The sequence below is a fragment of the Anser anser genome (assembly GCF_964211835.1).
Source record: "Anser anser genome assembly, chromosome: 4".
NCBI lineage: Eukaryota > Metazoa > Chordata > Aves > Anseriformes > Anatidae > Anser > Anser anser.
This window is the reverse complement of record NC_139724.1, coordinates 17053454-17072597: the sequence shown is the minus strand read 5'-3', so window position 1 is coordinate 17072597 and position 19144 is coordinate 17053454. Positions and strand designations below refer to the sequence as shown.

The 19144-nt window shown below is 45.0% G+C and overlaps 2 protein-coding genes across 2 annotated transcripts; one reads left to right on the top strand and one right to left on the bottom strand.

Moving 5' to 3' along the window:
- Positions 1-5880: 5880 nt before the first annotated feature.
- POMK (protein O-mannose kinase) lies at positions 5881-7661 on the bottom strand (the record flags this gene model as incomplete). Its single annotated transcript, XM_083833163.1, has 2 exons — positions 5881-6806; positions 7383-7661. 2 exons carry the CDS (start codon positions 7659-7661, stop codon positions 6033-6035), a joined length of 1053 nt encoding a protein of 350 aa, XP_083689289.1. The 3' UTR covers positions 5881-6032.
- Positions 7660-19107, top strand: HGSNAT (heparan-alpha-glucosaminide N-acetyltransferase; the record flags this gene model as incomplete). The annotated part of the gene is made up of 17 exons (XM_083833124.1): positions 7660-8052; positions 8132-8259; positions 8669-8790; positions 9734-9803; positions 10451-10520; positions 11620-11726; positions 12189-12265; positions 12872-12902; positions 13805-13965; positions 14488-14603; positions 15286-15407; positions 15700-15826; positions 15986-16072; positions 16520-16597; positions 16731-16801; positions 16932-17044; positions 18051-19107. 17 exons carry the CDS (start codon positions 7660-7662, stop codon positions 18230-18232), a joined length of 2055 nt encoding a protein of 684 aa, XP_083689250.1. The 3' UTR covers positions 18233-19107.
- Positions 19108-19144: the final 37 nt, after the last annotated feature.

Below are 19144 nucleotides of genomic sequence, written 5' to 3'. Positions count from 1 at the left end.
CAATTAGACATAATTCTAGGTCATTAAATGGGGATGGCACCCGTGCACAGAACTGTGGAAACCACTAAGAAAAGGAGCCTTCAGTTACGAAATATGACTCAAAACAGAAAACTAAGCCTGATTTCACAGGGACTTTAAACAGTTTCTCACAAAGCTGAGGTTCTTTGTTCATTTTTTTAGTATGTTTAACTTTTTGGCTCACAGGCCTGGCAAAGTGCAAATAAAGTGCATGGATCTTCTTTATGTTTCACTACTACCTGTATGCCTCACTTCCAATCAGGCTTCCTTGTACTGGGTGTAGAGAAGGTATATTTAAGCTCTGTCTTAAGGTGCTCTTTGTGTTAATCCTGCAGCTTCGCTCTGGACATCCCAGGACTCGGCACCCAGGTTCCCTTCTGGATGAAACCAAGGCCTGTATCCGCAAAACATCACTTCAGCTCTCGGGGTTTTCTCCAGCACATAGGAACAGACTCTGGGTCACTCAGCAGGTGCTTGATCTCTTAGTTAATTAAATGCTCAACTTAAGGCTCAGATAATCCACCCACCCCTAACCTAGAAGAGAGACAGAGAGACTTTGTTCCCCCACATATCCCTCTGAAGTTAGCAAATGTTAAACTGTGGGTAGGACGGGGTTAGGTTGTGGAGCACAATGTTTGCTGCTGTGGTGAGTATAACAGCTTTGCAAACTTGAGAGCAAGGAGTGATCTCCCACTTGTTGGCCTTCTGCAATAGGATTTCTGGGTGTGTAGGCCTTCAGTGTGACTTTCTTTAGGAATCTGGCTCAAAATCCAAAGCTGGTAGACTCCAAAGCTAGGTTAGCTTGCCTTGGCATGTTGTCCTTTCCTTTTGTAGCCTGGGCTTTTCTTTTAGACTTAGGCTCCTGAGCACCTTCAGAAATTGGAGCATAAGCTGCTGTTGAATTTGGTCAGAGCAAAGTCAGGCCTTGCAGTTGTAGTTGTGTGCCAGATGTGACCTGTCTTTGTAGATTACGTAGTTTATTTGTTTGGATGAGGTGGGATGGAATAGCCAATCCTGTGGTATGCTGCTAATGCAAGAGGAGGACATTAGTTGTTTTCTGTTTCTTATTCTAAAGCTGCTCTTAGGGAGCAGACTCATTTTGTGCTATGCCTATGTAGCCTCTGACCTCTAGCATCCTGGGCTGTGATCAAAGCATGTCGGCACCAAAAAAATAATATATAATAATAATAATAATAATATATGGCATGGCACAAGCTGTTCTGGCAAAATGTAGCCAGTGGGGACCCAAGCTCAGTGGCTTGGTTATCAGCATTGCACCTTTCAGCTATAGTGAAACTACACAATCCCTCACAGGAACCAGCTCTCAGGGGAAAAAAATGGATAGCTGTGTGATTTAATTTTTTTTAAAAATCCCAGCTTTTTCAAAAGTGGGAACTTTGATCATTCCATGGAGAAATCTATCATGAGCTTCAGTCCCATAGAAACATTGAGAGAGTTACTGAAAAATCTTCCAGCTCTACAAGGAAACAATTCACTTTCTGAAAGTCCTTAGCATTTACCAACTACTATAGATTTGACTGAAAGCTGCTGAACATTTAACAGCTTTGAAGATCCAGTTACTTCCTATACAAAATGTGAATGCTGGAAACAGAAAGCTTTCTTTTCAAAATTATGGCCAACAAATCTGAGTGTGTCTATATATAAAAAATATATAATTTTTAATGGATTTTGAGTTACCCCGGGCTAAACAGAATCAGAAATTGCTGAGACATAAATATCATTGTAATGTAAATATATTCACCATTTAATCCTGATAAATACTGGATTATAGACTTCAGAACACAGACTGGCAATTATTTGAAATCATGTGGTCATCTCAAGTATACAGTATTTCAATTAAATAAAACCATAAAATCCTTTTTCTTTTTTAAAAGTACTACCTACCATATAATTTATTTGGTTGAACTCTACAAATATATGCATTATATCATGCTAGAAGAACTTGAGAACCACTTTTTTCTTGTTCCCAGGGTCTCTCAACTATTGGTAAGACATTACAGTCATAATGATAGAATCAGTTTACAGTTGCAAATTCTGCCAAATATCTCACAATTATATTTTGTGAACAACACTGCCTCTGTTTCACAGAGATAATGATCTGATGTTTATGTGGCACCAAAGGAAAACATTGATTTAGAGTTGTGATAGAATTTCAAAAAGTTCATGTGGTATTCTAAACTTCTGATACATTTAATAGTTACCACTGCATTAAATACAGAGTAGCATGGACTTTGAAAGTATCCCTCAAAAAAAAAAAAAAAAAAAAAAAAGAAGAAGAAAAGGCTTTGTTCAATTAAACAAAGATGTGCCCACTTTCTGTCTTCAGCATTTACCCAGACCTACATAGCAGCTGGTGTGGATCTGCATACAATACTTTCTACGTTGGATGGTGTTGAACATACAGATGAGTTACTGTAAAGGCTGCTCACCTGGATTTAGGATTATAGGACTGCTTTTAGGATGTGACCTGAAAGCTGTGTCACACAAGTTGAAACACACTACATCAAACTTCAGCTACCAAGGAGCCTGCTGCTAGCAGGCAGTTTGGAAAAACAAAACAAAACAAACAAGAGAAAAATAACAAACACCAACCAGCATAACCTTGACAGTGCTATTCTTTGGATGATCTTGAGGAGAAAAAGAAAGCAGTGAGCCCAAAATGAATCTGATACTCTGCTCTGAGACAGTTTCCATTCTGTGTCCTGTGGTACCAACCATACCCAGTAAGCCCTAAACCTTTATTGGGAAATCCGTTGGGAATTTGTTCTGGCAACTGTGTAGGACCAAGGGCAGAATGAGTGCAGCCCATGCCAGCAGTGGGACCTGGTGCCCTGACACAGTTGGCATCCGCAGACAGGCTGTCAGCAGGCTCAGCTGGCACGTCCTCGGCCTACCTGTCCCCTCTGCTGCTGGTACAGCAGTGCCCCATCTGGGAAGCCAGCAGGTTTCCATCTGGGAAAGAAATAGCACCCAGGTGCTATTTCTTGAGTCTGGGAGACAGCTTCTGCTTTGGTTGTCTCTCCGGCTGGCTGGGCTGGGCAGGATGTGTTCTGGGGGTGACAGAGGGGGCGTTGCCCACCAGACATATAACGGCTGCTTGTACCGAGGCAGAAAAGCCCCCAGATGTTTGCCAAGGCAGTCATTGATGGTGAAAACTGGAATGGCCAGTAGAGGGAATTAGACAGAGGGGAGGCAACTGCATGTAGGGCTGTCCTGCTTCTTCCCTTTCCATGAACCCTTGCCAAACTCCAGTTAAGGGAAAAGGAGCTGTAAACGAGGGAAGAACAGGGTTCATGCTATCTTGAGATTGTGGAAGGGGTTAATTGGGAAGAACAGAAAGAAGGAGAGGCAGCAAACTCCTCTGATTTTACTGAAAGGGTAGAAGGAGGTGACATTCAACCTTGGTTGAGGTTGGACCAGGCTGTGATTAAGAGGGATGGTAACGTACACAAGGGGAGGCGGCCCCTTCGTGTGGGGTGGCTCTTCTGACAGCCCTTACATCCGCCTTGGTACTACAGGCTTGCAAATGCAAACACAATGCCTTCTTTCAGGGGTATATTGAAATATGCTAGCAAAGCACTGGCTCCAAGGCCAGATCCTGGCTATGTTTGGGCATGAGAGACTGGAGCCGCTAACTCGAGCTAAACTGACCTTCATGCTGCCATCTAGTGTTCCCTCATAGACGGAAACGACATCACCGAAACAAAACTCTAAAGCTTCATAATGCTGTGTTCAGAAAAATGTAATTTATTCTTGCTGAAGTACAACACACAAGCTGAGTAGGAGCGAGTGGGGAAGAGATGTGGAGGGCCCACTGCTAAGGGTGAATGTTTAGGGGAACACCACTTTTTTTAAATTTGTAACTATTTCACCCAGGCAAGGGGTTATCTTACCTTACCTCCAAGGCAAGATAATTATTCAGAACGAGAATTTGTTACCATTTATTTTTCACTCTGGGAAATTAATAAGGCTGCTTGCAAGGTGCAACAGAAGAGCAAGAATCCAAGCAGAAGCTTAACTGAGAGACCAGCATGAGAAGCCTGGCAGGTTCTTCTTGTCTGTCCTTGCAACTGTCATAAAAGACAGAGAGCATATTTACTTCCCAGCCATCAGGTGCCGATTTTTCTTTCAAGTACACATAATGACTAACAAGAGGTAACAAGATGCTTCTGGGGACATGCAAAGGATCTGACTCTTTTCCCTTCAAAGTTTGATCACTGGCTTTGAGGACTTATAATAGGATTCTTTTCCAGTTGTTGCACATCTTGGCTTCACACTGGAACTGTAGAAACCCGATTAACCCTATTAATAACTCATGGGATGGATGATATAATTACAGCAGACAGCATTCTTTTCTCCTAATTTTTTAAGGTGTTTTGAGTCAAAGTCCAACACAAACGTGAAGCATACAAAGTTACTGCTCTGTTTTGGAGACTCTGACTGCTAAGCTTTGATTCCTGACAACTGAAGCAGGAAAACCACCAGGAAGAGGTCTGCTGGCTAGGACTGCACAGCTGGAAAATGGCAAAATCAGCTAATTTAAGAAAATAGACTGCCCAGTGGGAAAGGAAAGCCACAATGCCTTTGAAGGACTCCTGCTGGCATTATATGGCATCAGGTATGAATTTTGTAATTTGCAGGGCAGTTTCCCCATTTACAATAAAATTGTGGTAGCAGTAGAACACATGCATTTGTACACAATGTATAAAAACTGACTGTTTTCCCAGGGCAGTTACAACGTTGCTTGTTTAGATGAAGAGGAATATCAGCATGGCAAGGAAGGGACACAATCTTCTCAGCAGAAAGGACAGTGTACTTCTCTGCTTACAAATCACCTCTCAAGCTGACAACAGGAAAGTTGCCTCAGGCCCTTACAACTTTCAGAGACCTTGTCCGCAGAACAGAAAGTCCTCAGGTGCATAATGGTTATCCTGTTGTTTTTTGTTTTGGTTTGTTTTTTTCACCAAGAGAACAGCTAAATCCCAGTCCCACCAAACAAGGCCTACTGCTGGATTAAGGCAGTATGATTCTCCTTCTCCAGCTGTTGGTACCAGGCTGTAACATCCATATTAGTACCAGAAGCTTTCTCCTAAACTCACTGAACAAAACAAACAAACAAAAAACAGCCTTTTTTTTTTCTTTTTTTTTTCTTCTGAACAGATTTCAGATTAAAAAATGGATTAAAAAAGAGCCAGAGACTCTTGTGTTACAGCTTTGTATCCAGAGGGCCTTGCTGAGAACACTATGAGGGCAAATGCTTGAAAATCAGGGCAATGCATCTTTAAGCAGTCTCTGTAGGATCTGCATCATCCGCTTGCTTACAAAATAGTGACATGCCTGTTTAGTGGGGCATGGGGCCCACAGAGCAATGGCTGCATCTCTCTAAAAGGAGCCTTATTCCCCATCCAGCAGGGAGGCTGGGCACAGTGGTTGGGAATCTGGCATCAGGGTTCACCAAAATTTGAAGTGAACTGAGGTACTCATTTTTGAGTGACCACTGCTTTTACTCCATAGGGAAGTGAGTCAGGGCTTTGTGGATAAGACACGGGCCAAAGCCACTGGAATCAGCACAGATCTTGAGAGGGGCATGCCATGGTCTCTGCTCCCCAGTCCTGTGCCAATCAGTTTAAGTGGGCCAGTATTTCATTTTCTAAAGAACTTTTTTCTGTGAAAATGTTTTGTGTGTGTGTATGAAGAGTTTTCATGTAAATATCACAAAAGAAAATTTCTATTTCTTGAGGGACCAATTTTCCCCCATACTCATGCAACTTAATTTCTCTCCCTCCTCCTCTTCCAGTGATAGATCAAACATGTCAATGGAAAACTTGCACAGCTCCAGAATTGGGTGGATAACTTTTAATCAAAAGGTAAAAGTACAAAGTCTTTCTTTTTTTTTTTTAATCTTCTCAGTTTCAAGGACAGAGGTTTTGCCCTTCAGGCAAGCTAAATAAATAAGAACATCAACTTCAGTCTACCGCTTGTCTCATGATTCACTATAACATTTCCCTAGTACCAGGCATGGCCACCTCCCGAATCAGCAGAGTTAAAACTTTCCTGTAGGTGTCTAAGATCTCTTGGGCAGAAGGCCTTTTGGCCGGGTCCTTCTTCTTACATGCTGCATGGATGTCAAACAAATGCAGTCGCACAATGTCACTCCCTTCAACGTGGCCCAAGAAAAAATTGGAGACATCTGGGATTTTCCAGATGTCTGTTTTCTCATCATAGGGAGGCATGAGGTCATCATCAAATGGCACATCCTCTCCATAGGGCCACCGCTGCTCAGGAGCTACAAACTCGCCCCGCAGCTCCCGATGACCACACTTCACCAGCCTGCCACTGCTCTTGTTCACGAGAGGCAGAGCATCCAAATCATTCACCAGGATGTGAAAGTCACTTGTCAGGAGGTACTGAGAGAGCACCTTGTCCAGATCATTCGAATCGCACATCACTAAAGTGCCCAGAGGGCTGCTGTGCAGGTAGCGAATGACGCTCACGTAGTCTATGGCAAGCATCAGCCTGCGATGCCAGGTGTTCATGCCCTTGTATTTGGGGATGTGGAGAGTTTCGTTCAAGCCCCTCAGGGAGCCCAGAGGATGGTACTCGGTAAGGATTGTGAACTGCTTCTCACAGAAGCCAAGAAGCCGCACAACATGCCTGCTTTGTAGTGCCTTCAGCATCTTCAGTCCGTGGAGAAAGTCCTCCTTCAGCTCTATGTTGGTGAGCTGTGACAGAACCACTTTGTTTTCCTTCCACTCAGAAAGAAAGACCTGAGAACACAGAAGAGACAAGTAAGACATGCGGAGAGACTTCATACACCATTACCAGCTGCTGCTGGCCTGCTAGTGATTGCATGGTCACAACTGCCAACTACAGTCACCGGCACAAATCCTACATTGATGCCCAACTGTTACACCGTGAGCTTTAGCAGCAAAGCCTCTAGGTTGACCATGTACCTGTCACAGCAAGCCCTTCCTCACATTGTAATTACAACATATGATGGATGCACCATGATTTCCTGGGTTTTCTTTGGAATGGGCACTGCAGATGAATTAAATGATCAAGTGATTTCATATGTGATTTCAACGTGTAGTGGCCAGCCGTGCTCTGCCACAGCTACGTCAGGCTCCCCGAGCACTGCACCCATCCCAGTTGCATGTCATTCGGTGTGAGCGAGGTACAGTGGCCCCTGTCACACTCTTTCCATAGGCCTCAGGATGTCTGCAGCAACTAGCTGCTGTGAGGATAGTTATAAAGCACTGTGTGCATTAATTAGAGAAATTAGTTAACAGTGAAAGCCTTTTTTAGTTTACCCACAGGAGAGAAGAAAGAGAAACCCAACTCACCTTTTTCACAGCTCCCTCACCAACACACTTGAGTTTCCTGACTTCCCTATTGATGGCTTCGCAGGAGAGCCAGGGGGAACAATTTTTCACCGACCCTAGTTTGAAGTACCCGAAAGGGCAGAGGCTGGGGTCCGTTTCGGCACGCCCGGACGAGCCGTGGAGGTCGCTGAGGTACAGGTAGAGAAGGGCGTTAAGGAGCAGGACCAGCAGCACCAGCAAGACCGCCGACGCCTCCCTGGGCGGCAAGTCCCTTTTCGCCAAGTGCGCCTTCTTTTCCATGGCCGTGCCTCCTGCATCAGACACAGAACCGACAGCCAGCGGCTCCCCGGGCCCGACCGGGCTCCCCGGGCCGGCGGCGGCCGGGCGGGGAGCGGCGGTGGCGGCGGCGGGGCCGCCCCGGGGCGGAGCGGAGCGGAGCGCGGCGCGGGGCGGCCACAAAATGGCGGCGGCGCTGGCTGCGGCCGTGGCGGCGGCGCTGGGCGCGGTGCTGCTGGCACCGGGCAGCACGGAGCCGCCCGGGGACGGCCCCGCCGCCGCCTCCTCACGGTGGGGGGCCGCGGAGCGGTGGAGGCCTCCGGGGGTCAGGATGGATCAAGCCCTGCTGCTGGTCCGCAATGAGCTGCCGGAGCAGGGCCTCAGCCTGCTCGCCCGCTGCGGTGCCTGCCACAGGGTGAGCGGGCATGGCTGGCTGCTGCCCGCCCCGCGGCGTGCACTCTTCTTCTCCTCCTCACCCTCTCCTTCCTTCGCAGTGCTCCTACCAGCTCCTGGCCGTCATCCCGCCAAGAGATGGGGGCCCGGGCAAAGCGGTGGTGGTGGACACGCAGCACCCACTCAGCCTGCTGCTCAACGGCTCCCTGGCTGGCAGCGAGCTCTGCAAGTATGTGCGCAGCCCCCGGGAACACCGCCGTCCAGCCTCTATTTCGTTGTGGGTCTTGGTTTGCTGGTGGGGTTCTTGTTCCTCCAGCGGTGCAGTTCCGTCACCTCTTTCATAGCTGTTGAGACCTGGAGTTCAGCCATCCCCCCGCCACTCTGCCAGCTGGTCACGCTATAGCGTGTCTAAGCACAAGCAGGAACCAGAGCTCTACGTGTGGGGCCAGCCTATGCCAAAGCCTGGTTTTGCTTACAAAGAGACTGGTGGTTCAGGAAGGTGGGTGATGCGGGAGGGGGAAGTGCATGTGTTGGGCTAGGGGAGGGTAATGCTTGGCTTACAGCCCCCCGTGTACCACAGCAGTACCCGCATGTAGTGGTAATAGCCGAGCAAATTTCATTTCTTTTATCCTTTGCAGGATTCAGTATCATTTTGGAGAATTTGGCAATTACTCCCTGGTGATAAAGACCCTAAGCACAAGCACCAAAACAGTTTCTTGTGATATAGTCATCAATGAAGGCCCCGTCAACAGTTACCTCCGTATGTAATCTTCTGCTTTCCCCTTTCATTCTAGAACCTACATATCTCCCAGCAAAAACTGCTTCCTAAAAAGCCTGTGTAGCCACCCGTGCTTTACTGAAGATGTGTCATGGGTCTGCTCCTCTTCTCTCTCAGCATCTTGCCTCCTTATGTTTTATATCCCAGCCTCAAGGCCAGCATCAGGCCTCTTCGCACAAGGCACTGCATGACCACAACTTTTTTGGAGCAGGGATTAGCCGAGAAAAACTGGGGGGTATTTGTCCAGAGGGAGATGTTTTCATTGTTAGTTCCTCTTTCCCTGCATGTTTTTGAACATACACAGGATCCTTGTTCTTCTTCCCTCTGTCCTGTTTGTCTCACAAAACGGGAAACAAGCCATACAGTGTTTGGATTTCTGCTTTTTGTAGTGCTTTTAATTTTAAACCTGGTGTTTTGCTTTTTCATTTATCTTTTTTTTCCGGGGCTGTTTTAAACTTTCCCGTGTCTCTTTCCATTATTTTCCTTTGCATTACGTTATACCAGTTATATATATCCATATATACCAGTTATATATATATCCAATTCTCAAACAGGAAAGAAAAATCCTCTATGCTTGCAAACTCAGTCTGTTACCCTCTCTTCTGTCCTCTTCACGTTGAGGCTTTCTAAATTCCTAGTTTCTTCATTAGAACTTATGGCACATCAGCTTTTTCCTCACCACTGCCTTGTGGTGCAGCATGGATTCATTTAGCCTTTTTTATGCCAAAATTTGCAGTCGCTAATCACTAGCCTGTTTCTGTTTTGATTTTTCTCTCCCTGGGTCTCAGGTTGGGGATATGTATTGTGTGGAGAAAGTGGTGTGATGGACTGATTGTCATATTTATGTCACGCTTGGCCAAATCCTGGCTGCTGAATGGTGGTGGTGTACAAGATACAGAGTTGTGTTCTTCTCTCTCTCGTGTAGCTATTCTCTTTGCTTTCCTGGTCTATATGGGGATCCTTGCTATCCTGATCATCTGGCGCCTTGTTATGAAGTAAGTGAACAGCACTGTAACACCTCCTTGTGTGTGAAACAGGGCCACCAATTTAAAAGCAGGCATCCTAGCGTGGTAGCACTTTGAAGTCCTTGCTTGCAGATGAGACCCTGCTGTCAGGCTGCCACGCACGGGTCAAGCTGTGGTAGCTGTCCATATGATTATAAATACAAGGCCATGTGATTTCTCTCGAGAGGTATCTTGCAGCCATGCTAGCTCGTGTGCAGAGCAGTTGCTGAAGAGCAGCTGACATCCACCGTAAGCTGATGCACACCCTGCCTCACCCGCCTGTGATTTGTTCCTGGGCATAGCCCTGAATCAGCAGTACAAGTCCATGGGACGTAAGCATCTTTAACAGATGCAGCTGTTAGTCGTGTGTACTGAGTGACGTGAGTTGTCCCTGCCTGTGAACAACCTGAGAATAAAGGTCCCAAACCTGACCTTGTGGCAGTGTCATCAAGTAACTGGATTTAACTGGGGTCGCAGGTACTGGCTGCACATCAGTATTACATATGTGAGCTGGAAAAGCAGGAATAAAGGCTGTCCCAGCTTTTGATTTACACTGCTAAACAGTTTAAATGAAGATGAAATTGACTGTAAAGTACCTTTTGTTTTGTTTTGTCTTTTAAACTGTTACTAATTTTCAGAATTGATCCAGTCAGAAATTGGGTTTACAAGAAACTGAACCCTAGGGAAACTGATCGTCTGATTAATTCTGTGAGTGACCAAATTTACATTCTGTAGTGTTTCTGCCTCAGAGTAACACATGCTATCTGGGCATTTGGGGACTTGTTTATTGACAGTCATTCTCCCTGCATGTGTGTTCCCTTTGGCAAATCTTATACTGGTACCAGACAGGCAATTTTATTTCAACAGAGAGTGCTGAGCAGGGTTTCCACGCAAGGTTCGTGGATTTCTAACAGAGCTCTTGCAAGTCTTGAACATCCAGCTTTATGCCCTCTTTAGTCCCCTTGAAGGAAATATGTTGGTGAAAACATTGTCCCCATCTGATACAAGCAATATAAGGGCAGGGAGGAAATACCAACTTTTGTGTTTGCTTGCAGCACAACAGGAATTTTGGTAGGAGCTACACCTAAGATTTCTCTGACTGCCCAAGAGCTGGCATTTTTGTGGGCCATGTTTTGTACTAGAATGTAGATGGATTGTTGCTGTCTGGGCTTCACATCTAGGAGGTCCAAACCTGCCTAGAGTCAAAGGAGATGGGAGCAGAGCTCTGCAGCAATTCTTGTAGTTGTTTACCTCTGATTATCTGTGTTACAGCAATGTCTGCTTCTTTGTGCTGTCATTGGAGCTGATCAGAGTGGTTTAGGGAACTGGACTGGAAAGCAGCCAGTCCTGCTTTTAAAAGGATTCATTTTCTGCTGGTTTAGCTCTCTAAACTTATCTCTGAAGTGTCGGACAAGTGCTGATGCAGTGGGATGGGACTGATCCTGTTAATGAGAGTCAGCAGCTGGATCTGCTTAGCTGTGCTGTAAAGCAGCACTCACAGTGCCGGCAAGTCTGTGGCTGATTTGGACTGGACCCAGCTCTCATGAGTCTCAAACACAGGCTCTTTTCAGTGGATTATTATTTCCACCCTGGTCAAAGGTGGAGTGTGGAGCATCTGCATTTTTCTGTCAAATATTGCAACACAGTGGAGCCACTAGGAGGTTAGAAATAGCAAAAAGGGGAATAAAAAGAAGAGGAAGATGGGGACAACAAAGATAAACGCAGTATGCCAAAGTTTGCATTTGCTGACCCCTGTTCCATAGGCAGCTGCTGACTTGCCCTTCATGTGTCTGCTTCGTTCCTGTAGGAGCTGGGATCCCCGAACACAACGGACTCCATTAGCAGTGATCCTGCCCCACGTTTGTGGAGCGCAACCTCTCACCAGCGCCTGCGTTCCCTGGACACGTTCCGAGGGTGAGCATAAGATTTGCCCAAAAGCAACTCTTCCAGGGGGAATTAGATTTTTCCAATGAGGATTCGACAGTGTATGGAAATACGTAGCAGAGCGACAGACAGATCAAGCGTGTCTGTTTTACTCAGAAGATAACCAAGGTTTTAATTCTTGGACTTTCTGAAACGCTTTGCCTTTGATCTAGTTTGAGGAAACATTGAAGTTGCGGTTCAGGGTGGAAGAGAGCAACACACATTGTGTGAAAACACTGTGTGAAGGAGCTAACTTTGGTTCACCACCACACATGATTGAAATGCTGCTTCCTGCTCAGCAAAGCTGGAAGCCTTGTACATAATCTTGCTTTAAAAATAAAATAAACCAGATATCACAGTTAGAAATGTTTTAATGGGGTAAGCATTAGCTGTGTGTTCATTCATATGTATTTAATCAACACGATACTTTGTATGTTTTTGTTGTCTTTTTAGGCTCTCTCTTATAATTATGGTGTTTGTGAACTATGGAGGAGGAAAATACTGGTTCTTCAAACACGAGAGTTGGAATGGTAAAGTACAACTGAGGCAGTTAACTTGTGTTTTAGCTACAGCAATATCTAGATACAGTTAGCTGCTGCAATGGGCTGTTGCTTAGTTGAAGACTAGGATGCTCTGCCACTTTGCATGAACACAGTACCAGGATCATCGGGGAGAAGCAATACACACAATGACAGGATAATATCAAATCACAATCTGTTCGTAAAATCTTAATTTTTGAGTTTCATATCTTTTATTTTATTTTTTAGAACCACAGTCATTAAGCAGAGTCGGGTACTGTGGCCAAGCCCACGGTGCTTGATGCTCTACAAACATAACGCCGCGCTTGGCAAGCTGATGGGGAAGGGGTCAGGCAGTGTGTTGCCCTAGTGGAGAATAGCAGGGATCCCATCCCTGAAACCTTTCCTGAAACAGTTTTGACCCTATTTTTGAAGAATGGTAAAAGCATTGAAGCAAGATAATTAGCTCTTTGTAAGTTTTGCTTATAAAGTGTTTAGATCTTGGGGTATCAAATAACTGCAAACAGCCAGCAATTCCTCTGGAAACTGGACAATAATGCTGTTAAAATTTAGGGAAGGTTTGAGATAAATAATGTGTTCCTTCTTATTTCTTTGTAGGATTAACAGTGGCAGATCTGGTTTTTCCATGGTAGGTCTTCCTGAAGAATAGTATGTCAAGTGATGTTAAGGGTTGTAAAGGGAACATTGCATGCACCTTGCCTCCATGTGGAAATGGACTTAGAGGAGTGAATTTGTGTTTAACAGCTGATGGGAACTAGCCCCTCCTGATGACAGCAGGGTCTTTATGAACCCGTAGAAGAGCCGAATGCCTTTGGCTGCCCCACATCCTCCTTTCTTTCCCCATGCAGTGGCAGTGGGAAGCCTGGGGTTGTGCTGCCAGTGGAGGTGCAGTATTCCCATGGAGCCCACTGCCACACTGCTGTGTTGAAGGCTGTTAATCTGGCAACGTTCAAAGCTTGGACTGATGATGTATATGGATAATAAGTGTATCCAGAGATAAAATAGTCAAGGGAATTTTGGATTAAGCTAATCTCTCTAAACCAGATAATGGTTCCATTGGGGAGCAATTATCCCATCTGCCCCTAGCATGCTTCTCTAAAATACGCACTGGTTGTGGTTACTCTTGGAGATGGGAGCTGGACTGGGACTGTATGCCTAAGCTAGAGAGGAGGAGCAGGTCAGTTCTGAATTGAAATCATAATTTTGCAGCTTGTGCTTTACTCCTCTTAAGATGTTAATTTGATTTTAGGTCATGTAATATTTTGGTGGTGTATACATTGCTGCAGAAAGGCCATTGCTTTCCTGAACTTTTTTGTCCCAACTGGTCAGTGAAGGAGATGGAAAGGCCCCTCTGTGCAAACTCTTGTCTAGAAATTCCTTGCAATCAGAAGAGATGGATTTGTCCAGTTTCACTCAGGGCACGCAGATGTCTGTTGGGCCAACGTGGGCTACTCTGTTAGAGTGTTAGCGTTTGCTGCTGTACGTGTGTGATATTTCCCTGCTCTGTTTCCCATCTGCTCTCTTCTCTAGGTTTGTGTTCATTATGGGCACATCAATATCACTGTCACTGAGCTCCACGCTGAGGTGGGGAAGTTCCAAGCAGAAGGTGCTAGGGAAAATCCTCTGGAGGAGTTTTCTGCTAATCCTGCTGGGAATCATAGTTGTGAATCCCAATTACTGCCTTGGGCCACGTGAGTGCAACTTGCTCTCTTCTTTCCATTTTCCTCAACTGTAGGGCCAGGCTGATGAGAAAACACAGCCTTGCTGTACTGACCATCAGAACAGGGACAGTTCAATGATGTCCTGTAGAGTGCTGTTCAGTTCTGCATTGTTGATTTTTTCCCGTCAGGTTTTACTGTCAGAAGTATCTGATCAGCTAACGCAGGCCAGTTTGCTTCTCCGTTATGCTTTTAAAAATGTTAAACTAAAACAGGGTTCATAAAAGTCATCTCATCCTGTAAGAGACTGACACCATTTCCCAGGATCTCGGATCTCTTGATCCCTGTGCTGGGCACTGTTGGTCATCTTAGTGTTGACATTCCCAGGGTTATATTTTACAGAAAATGGGGTGGCAGAGTGGAGGTGTCCCACCTACCTGTGGGCACCGTGCCTCTCAGCTCTGCCTGGGAAAGCGTAACTTATTTCTAAGGATACAAATATTTACATCAGAGCTCGTGTCTGCCCCTCTTTCACATTGCTTGTATGTTTTCCAGTGTCCTGGGACAATCTGCGCATCCCTGGGGTGCTCCAGCGGCTGGGACTGACGTACCTGGTGGTTGCTGCTCTCGAAGTCCTGTTTACAAGAGCTGGGGCTGACAGTGGGACCTTGGTGAGTTACATGGGGAGGTGACAAATGATACTGGAGTAGTGTTTGGGAGCTTTTTCTCTTGTTCAGGTACAAAGAACACACGAGAAACAGAAAACGTAACATCTCTGTGTTGTACGGCATGGCTTGGTGAAAACCTCAGGGAACGTGCACCCTTCAGTGTCCCACTCTGCATTTTAACACATCTAATTTTGCTTTATTTGAGGATTTCACTGATCCATTCTGATGGTGCTTAGAAGCAGGCGCTCCCAGGCACTCTTGATGACTTTCCATTGCCAAGGGACCTGAGGGACAGGCATCTCTTTGCTGAGTCCTGTGGCCTGTGTTTTGTCCAGTTAATTTTGGCAGTGGTTTTTCACAGCAGGGGAAAGTAATACTGCTTTTTGGCTTTTCTGGAGTCTGTTTTCCCAAAAGGCTTTTGTTCTGCTCATGAATCAAAATTCCTTTCGACATTTTCCAAGCTGAAAAACATTGTGGGCTTTTGTTTTGGTTTGTTCCCCCCCAAATAACTAAGTGTCTGGAAATCATTTATGAAAATGAAAGGTCCATTGGCAGAATCCAGCTCTGCAACAACAACAGCTCCCTCTTGTATCTGGGGAACTGCCTGTCAGGAAGTACAGGATGTCCCCAAAGGCATCTTTCTTATTTGCCAGTTAATGTTCCCCTTTCCCTTCGTCTCATGCAGGAGATGTCATGTCCTGCTCTGCAGGATATTCTTCCCTACTGGCCACAGTGGATTTTCATTCTGATGTTAGAAGTGATTTGGCTCTGCCTGACCTTTTTGTTACCTGTGCCAGGCTGTCCCAGGTAAGACTCAGACTACTTTCTCTGGGGCATCAGATTGTTTTCCTCCTGCCAGCTAGAAAATATATTTTCTTAGTCATAAGGAAAGGACAAAGAGGAAAGCTTTTAGGGCAGCAGGCTCAAGGAAAGCATTTATCATATGAAAAAAAAGCTTACTTTACTATGGTACTGAAGTACCTGTGTGCTTCTGGCCAGGGAAAACATCTAGCATTTACTGTGCTGGGCCGGTAGTCAGCTGCAATTCAGGTGGAGAGTGCCAACACTTAGTGCTGTAACCTGTTTGTTTCTGTCCCAGGGGCTATCTTGGTCCTGGGGGCATTGGAGATTTTGGAAACTATCCTAACTGCACTGGAGGAGCAGCTGGTTACATTGATCGTCTGATTCTTGGAGAAAACCATATATATCAGCATCCCTCTTCTAGTGTAAGTAGCTTTTGGTTTGCAGTGTGAAGTTGCAGGCTACCACCAAGTGCAGCTGTCAGGGGAGGCTTGGGAAAGACAAGTGCGCTGTGGAGGGGTGTGGAAAAGAAAGGAGACAGGTTGCTTGGGTGTCCTCTAGTAAGTAACTGTTCTCTCTTCAAGGTGCTTTACCAAACAACAATGCCATATGATCCTGAAGGGATCCTGGGGACCATAAATACCATTTTTATGGCGTTTCTGGGACTGCAGGTACCTATTTTCTTTCTGGCTGTGTCTTGTAAAGATTTGAAGGAATCTTGGAAGTGGGGAGGCAACGTGGTTTATTTATGGCTGAGACTGGCTCTAACAAAACCTTTTTTAGAGCAGCGCTCTCAGGCCAACTTAGCCCGAGGTGAGAGCTACACTGTGTTAACCTAACAAAGCTGCTCATCCCATTCTTCCCTATAGTAGGGAACATAGTAGGGAAGGGAGACAAGGTGTACCTCTGTTGCTTAGAGGGTTGCAGTTAGGTCTTTCCCCCATCTGTGTAGATTCTTTGCAGAGTTTCTATGCTGAGCTTTCCAGACACTTAGCTGATACAAATCCTGCTGGTGTTCCTTGCCTTAGCCCAGATAGCTAGTGGCAAATACACATGGCTCTCAACATGTAGTTACGTTTACAGGACTTAATTCATTTTTTGTATTCTGTTAATATTAGGCAGGAAAAATTATCTTGTCCTACAGAGACCAGCACAAACAGATTCTGAGTCGGTTCTTTATATGGAGCATAGTAATGGTAAGTCAGTTATTTCACTTAGCACAGTCCAAGTATCACTGGATAGCTCTTTAATAGACGCATTTTTATTCAACACAAACTTTCTGAAATACGTTGCAGCTGTTATATAAACTTCAGCAACTTTCTATTTCAGGGAATTATTTCTGCTATCTTGACAAAATGTTCTAAAGAAGAAGGGTTTATTCCCATAAACAAGAACTTATGGTAAGCAAAGAAAGAGCCTTTAGTATGACTTTGTTAAAGTGTTATTTTACTTAGAACGTTTTTCCTTTCTTATATTGAGAACTATAAGCATCACATAATTCTCTAACCTTTCTACTGAAAATGTGTGTAGGTCAACATCGTACGTGACAACCATGAGCTGCTTCGCCTTCATCCTCTTATTACTGATATATTACCTTGTGGATGTCAAGAGACTGTGGTCAGGTGCTCCGTTTTTCTACCCAGGTCAGTAAAATCACAGCAGGAAACATATTTCCTCCTCTTCTTTCTGAACTATCCTTTTATGTTTTCTGCACTTCCTTTGTCTTTAAAGGAGTTGGGATTTTGAATGAGGTACCCTGAAGGAGGCCAAAATTATCAAGTTGAGACAAATTTTTGCATAGAATTGGAGACTAGGCAAGAAATTTGAGAGATGAACTGCCAGTGTTTAAACAAGGGCTGGAAGCTGCTCTTGCCAAATGATTATTCTAAGTTTGGTCTCGAGTTTTGGTCCCAGGGAACAGCTGCCTAGCACCAAGCAAAATACCACAGCTGGCTCCTAGTTGGTTTGGAAAGGACTGCTGAGACTTAGCTAACCTAGTGGGAAACTCAAAGGCCTGTCAGCAGAGCAATACCACTTCTGAAGATCTGGAAGACGAAATCCCCTGGGCAGCCGCGTAGGTCCTGTCTCTGTGTTTTTAGATAAGCTGGTCTCCCAAAACATCCCATTGTGGCTTTGACCACACTGGGCTCGTGACAAACATGTGAGGACAGAATGCAAACCCACAGCAGAGGGAACCTTTCTTCAGCTTTGGTATCTGGACAGGAAGATGAGTAGGGTGATGGCACGGTATCACATCTCCTACCAGAAATCCCAGAGCCCTGAAGGGCAGTCAGCATTTGTTTGGAAAGGCAATAGATCTGACCAAATAGGTTGTCACTCAGCCACACTGAAGACAAAAACTGATCATTCTTGTCATTAAAATGGCAGGAGCATTAATCTGGTTATATTTTCAATTTAGCAGATAGGTTATGTTCCTTTTCAATACCCTTTTTGAGGGGTGAACCCGTCAGGCTGTGTTTGAAAGCAAACACACACGCGTAGTAGGATCCTCGGGGCAAGGAGCAGAGTTGTGAGCTGTCGTCGTCTCAGTGCCACTCTGTTTCATAAGCCTGGCATGCCTCTGCCTGCTTATTCTGAAGCAAGCTCGTACCTGCTCTTTCAGATGGTGTGACCTGTGCTTACTTTCAGGAATGAACTCCATCCTGGTCTACATCGGACACGAAGTGTTTGAAAACTACTTCCCTTTTAAGTGGAAGATGCATGACAGTCAATCCCACGTGGAACATCTGACTCAAAACCTCATTGCAACAACTCTTTGGGTCATAATATCATACGTGCTTTACAGGAAAAGGATATTCTGGAAAATCTGATTGAGGTGGTCAGGGTGAAGTCGGCCTAGATGCTGACGGGGCAAGCCTGAAATGTTGCCACTTCTGCTGGGCTATATTACTAAAAAGGGATCAGAGTTCAAGTTTACACTTCCATGGACATTGTGATCAGGACTTTTATGTGACTTAAAGGACCACATTTTAGTATTTAGCTAAAACTTACTAATCTGCGGCGGTTGCTCTATTTCTGTTCACTGTATTTTGTAAATATTTTACTGATTTCCCTCTTTTGTACAGAGAAATTGAATATATTGCAATAGATGGGCATTTAAAGAAAGCCTGATGGCACTCATGAAAGGAACTGCAAGGGATCTGGGTGGTGACTGCAAGGGATTATCAGAAGGGACTGTAGTAATAGTCATTACCAAAAGTAATGGCACCCAAAGCGAGCATTGTGCTGTAGGCATTCCTTTGTGCCGTCATTTGGTCTGGGATCAAAAGCCAAAGCCTGCTGCCAGAGATCTCTCGTAATGGGTTATTAATTGGCATGCTGCTGCTGCTACAGGTTCAGCAGTTTGTCTATGCCTGTTCTGGGCCTTTGTGTTACATATCTCTAGCATGAATGAGGTCTGAGTTTGATGTGCTACACTCTTGAGAGCACAGAAAGATCACTTCCTACGCTCTTTATATAATCACTTTGTTAATATCCAACTTCACTTGGATAAAAACTCTATAAATGGATTTATGGGAGGGTTCTGAATCTAAAAACCAGCAATATAGGTAGAATTTGGCCAAAAAGGAAGAGGTAACAGAGCGGTTAAATTCTATGTAAGATAACAACAGATCTTGGAAACTCAGGAAATTCACTTATGCTGTGTTTTCCAAAATAGTGCCAATAAAAAGCCTGAAATACCGTAGCTTCTCTCTGTGTGTATAAAGAAAAAAAGAATTAAG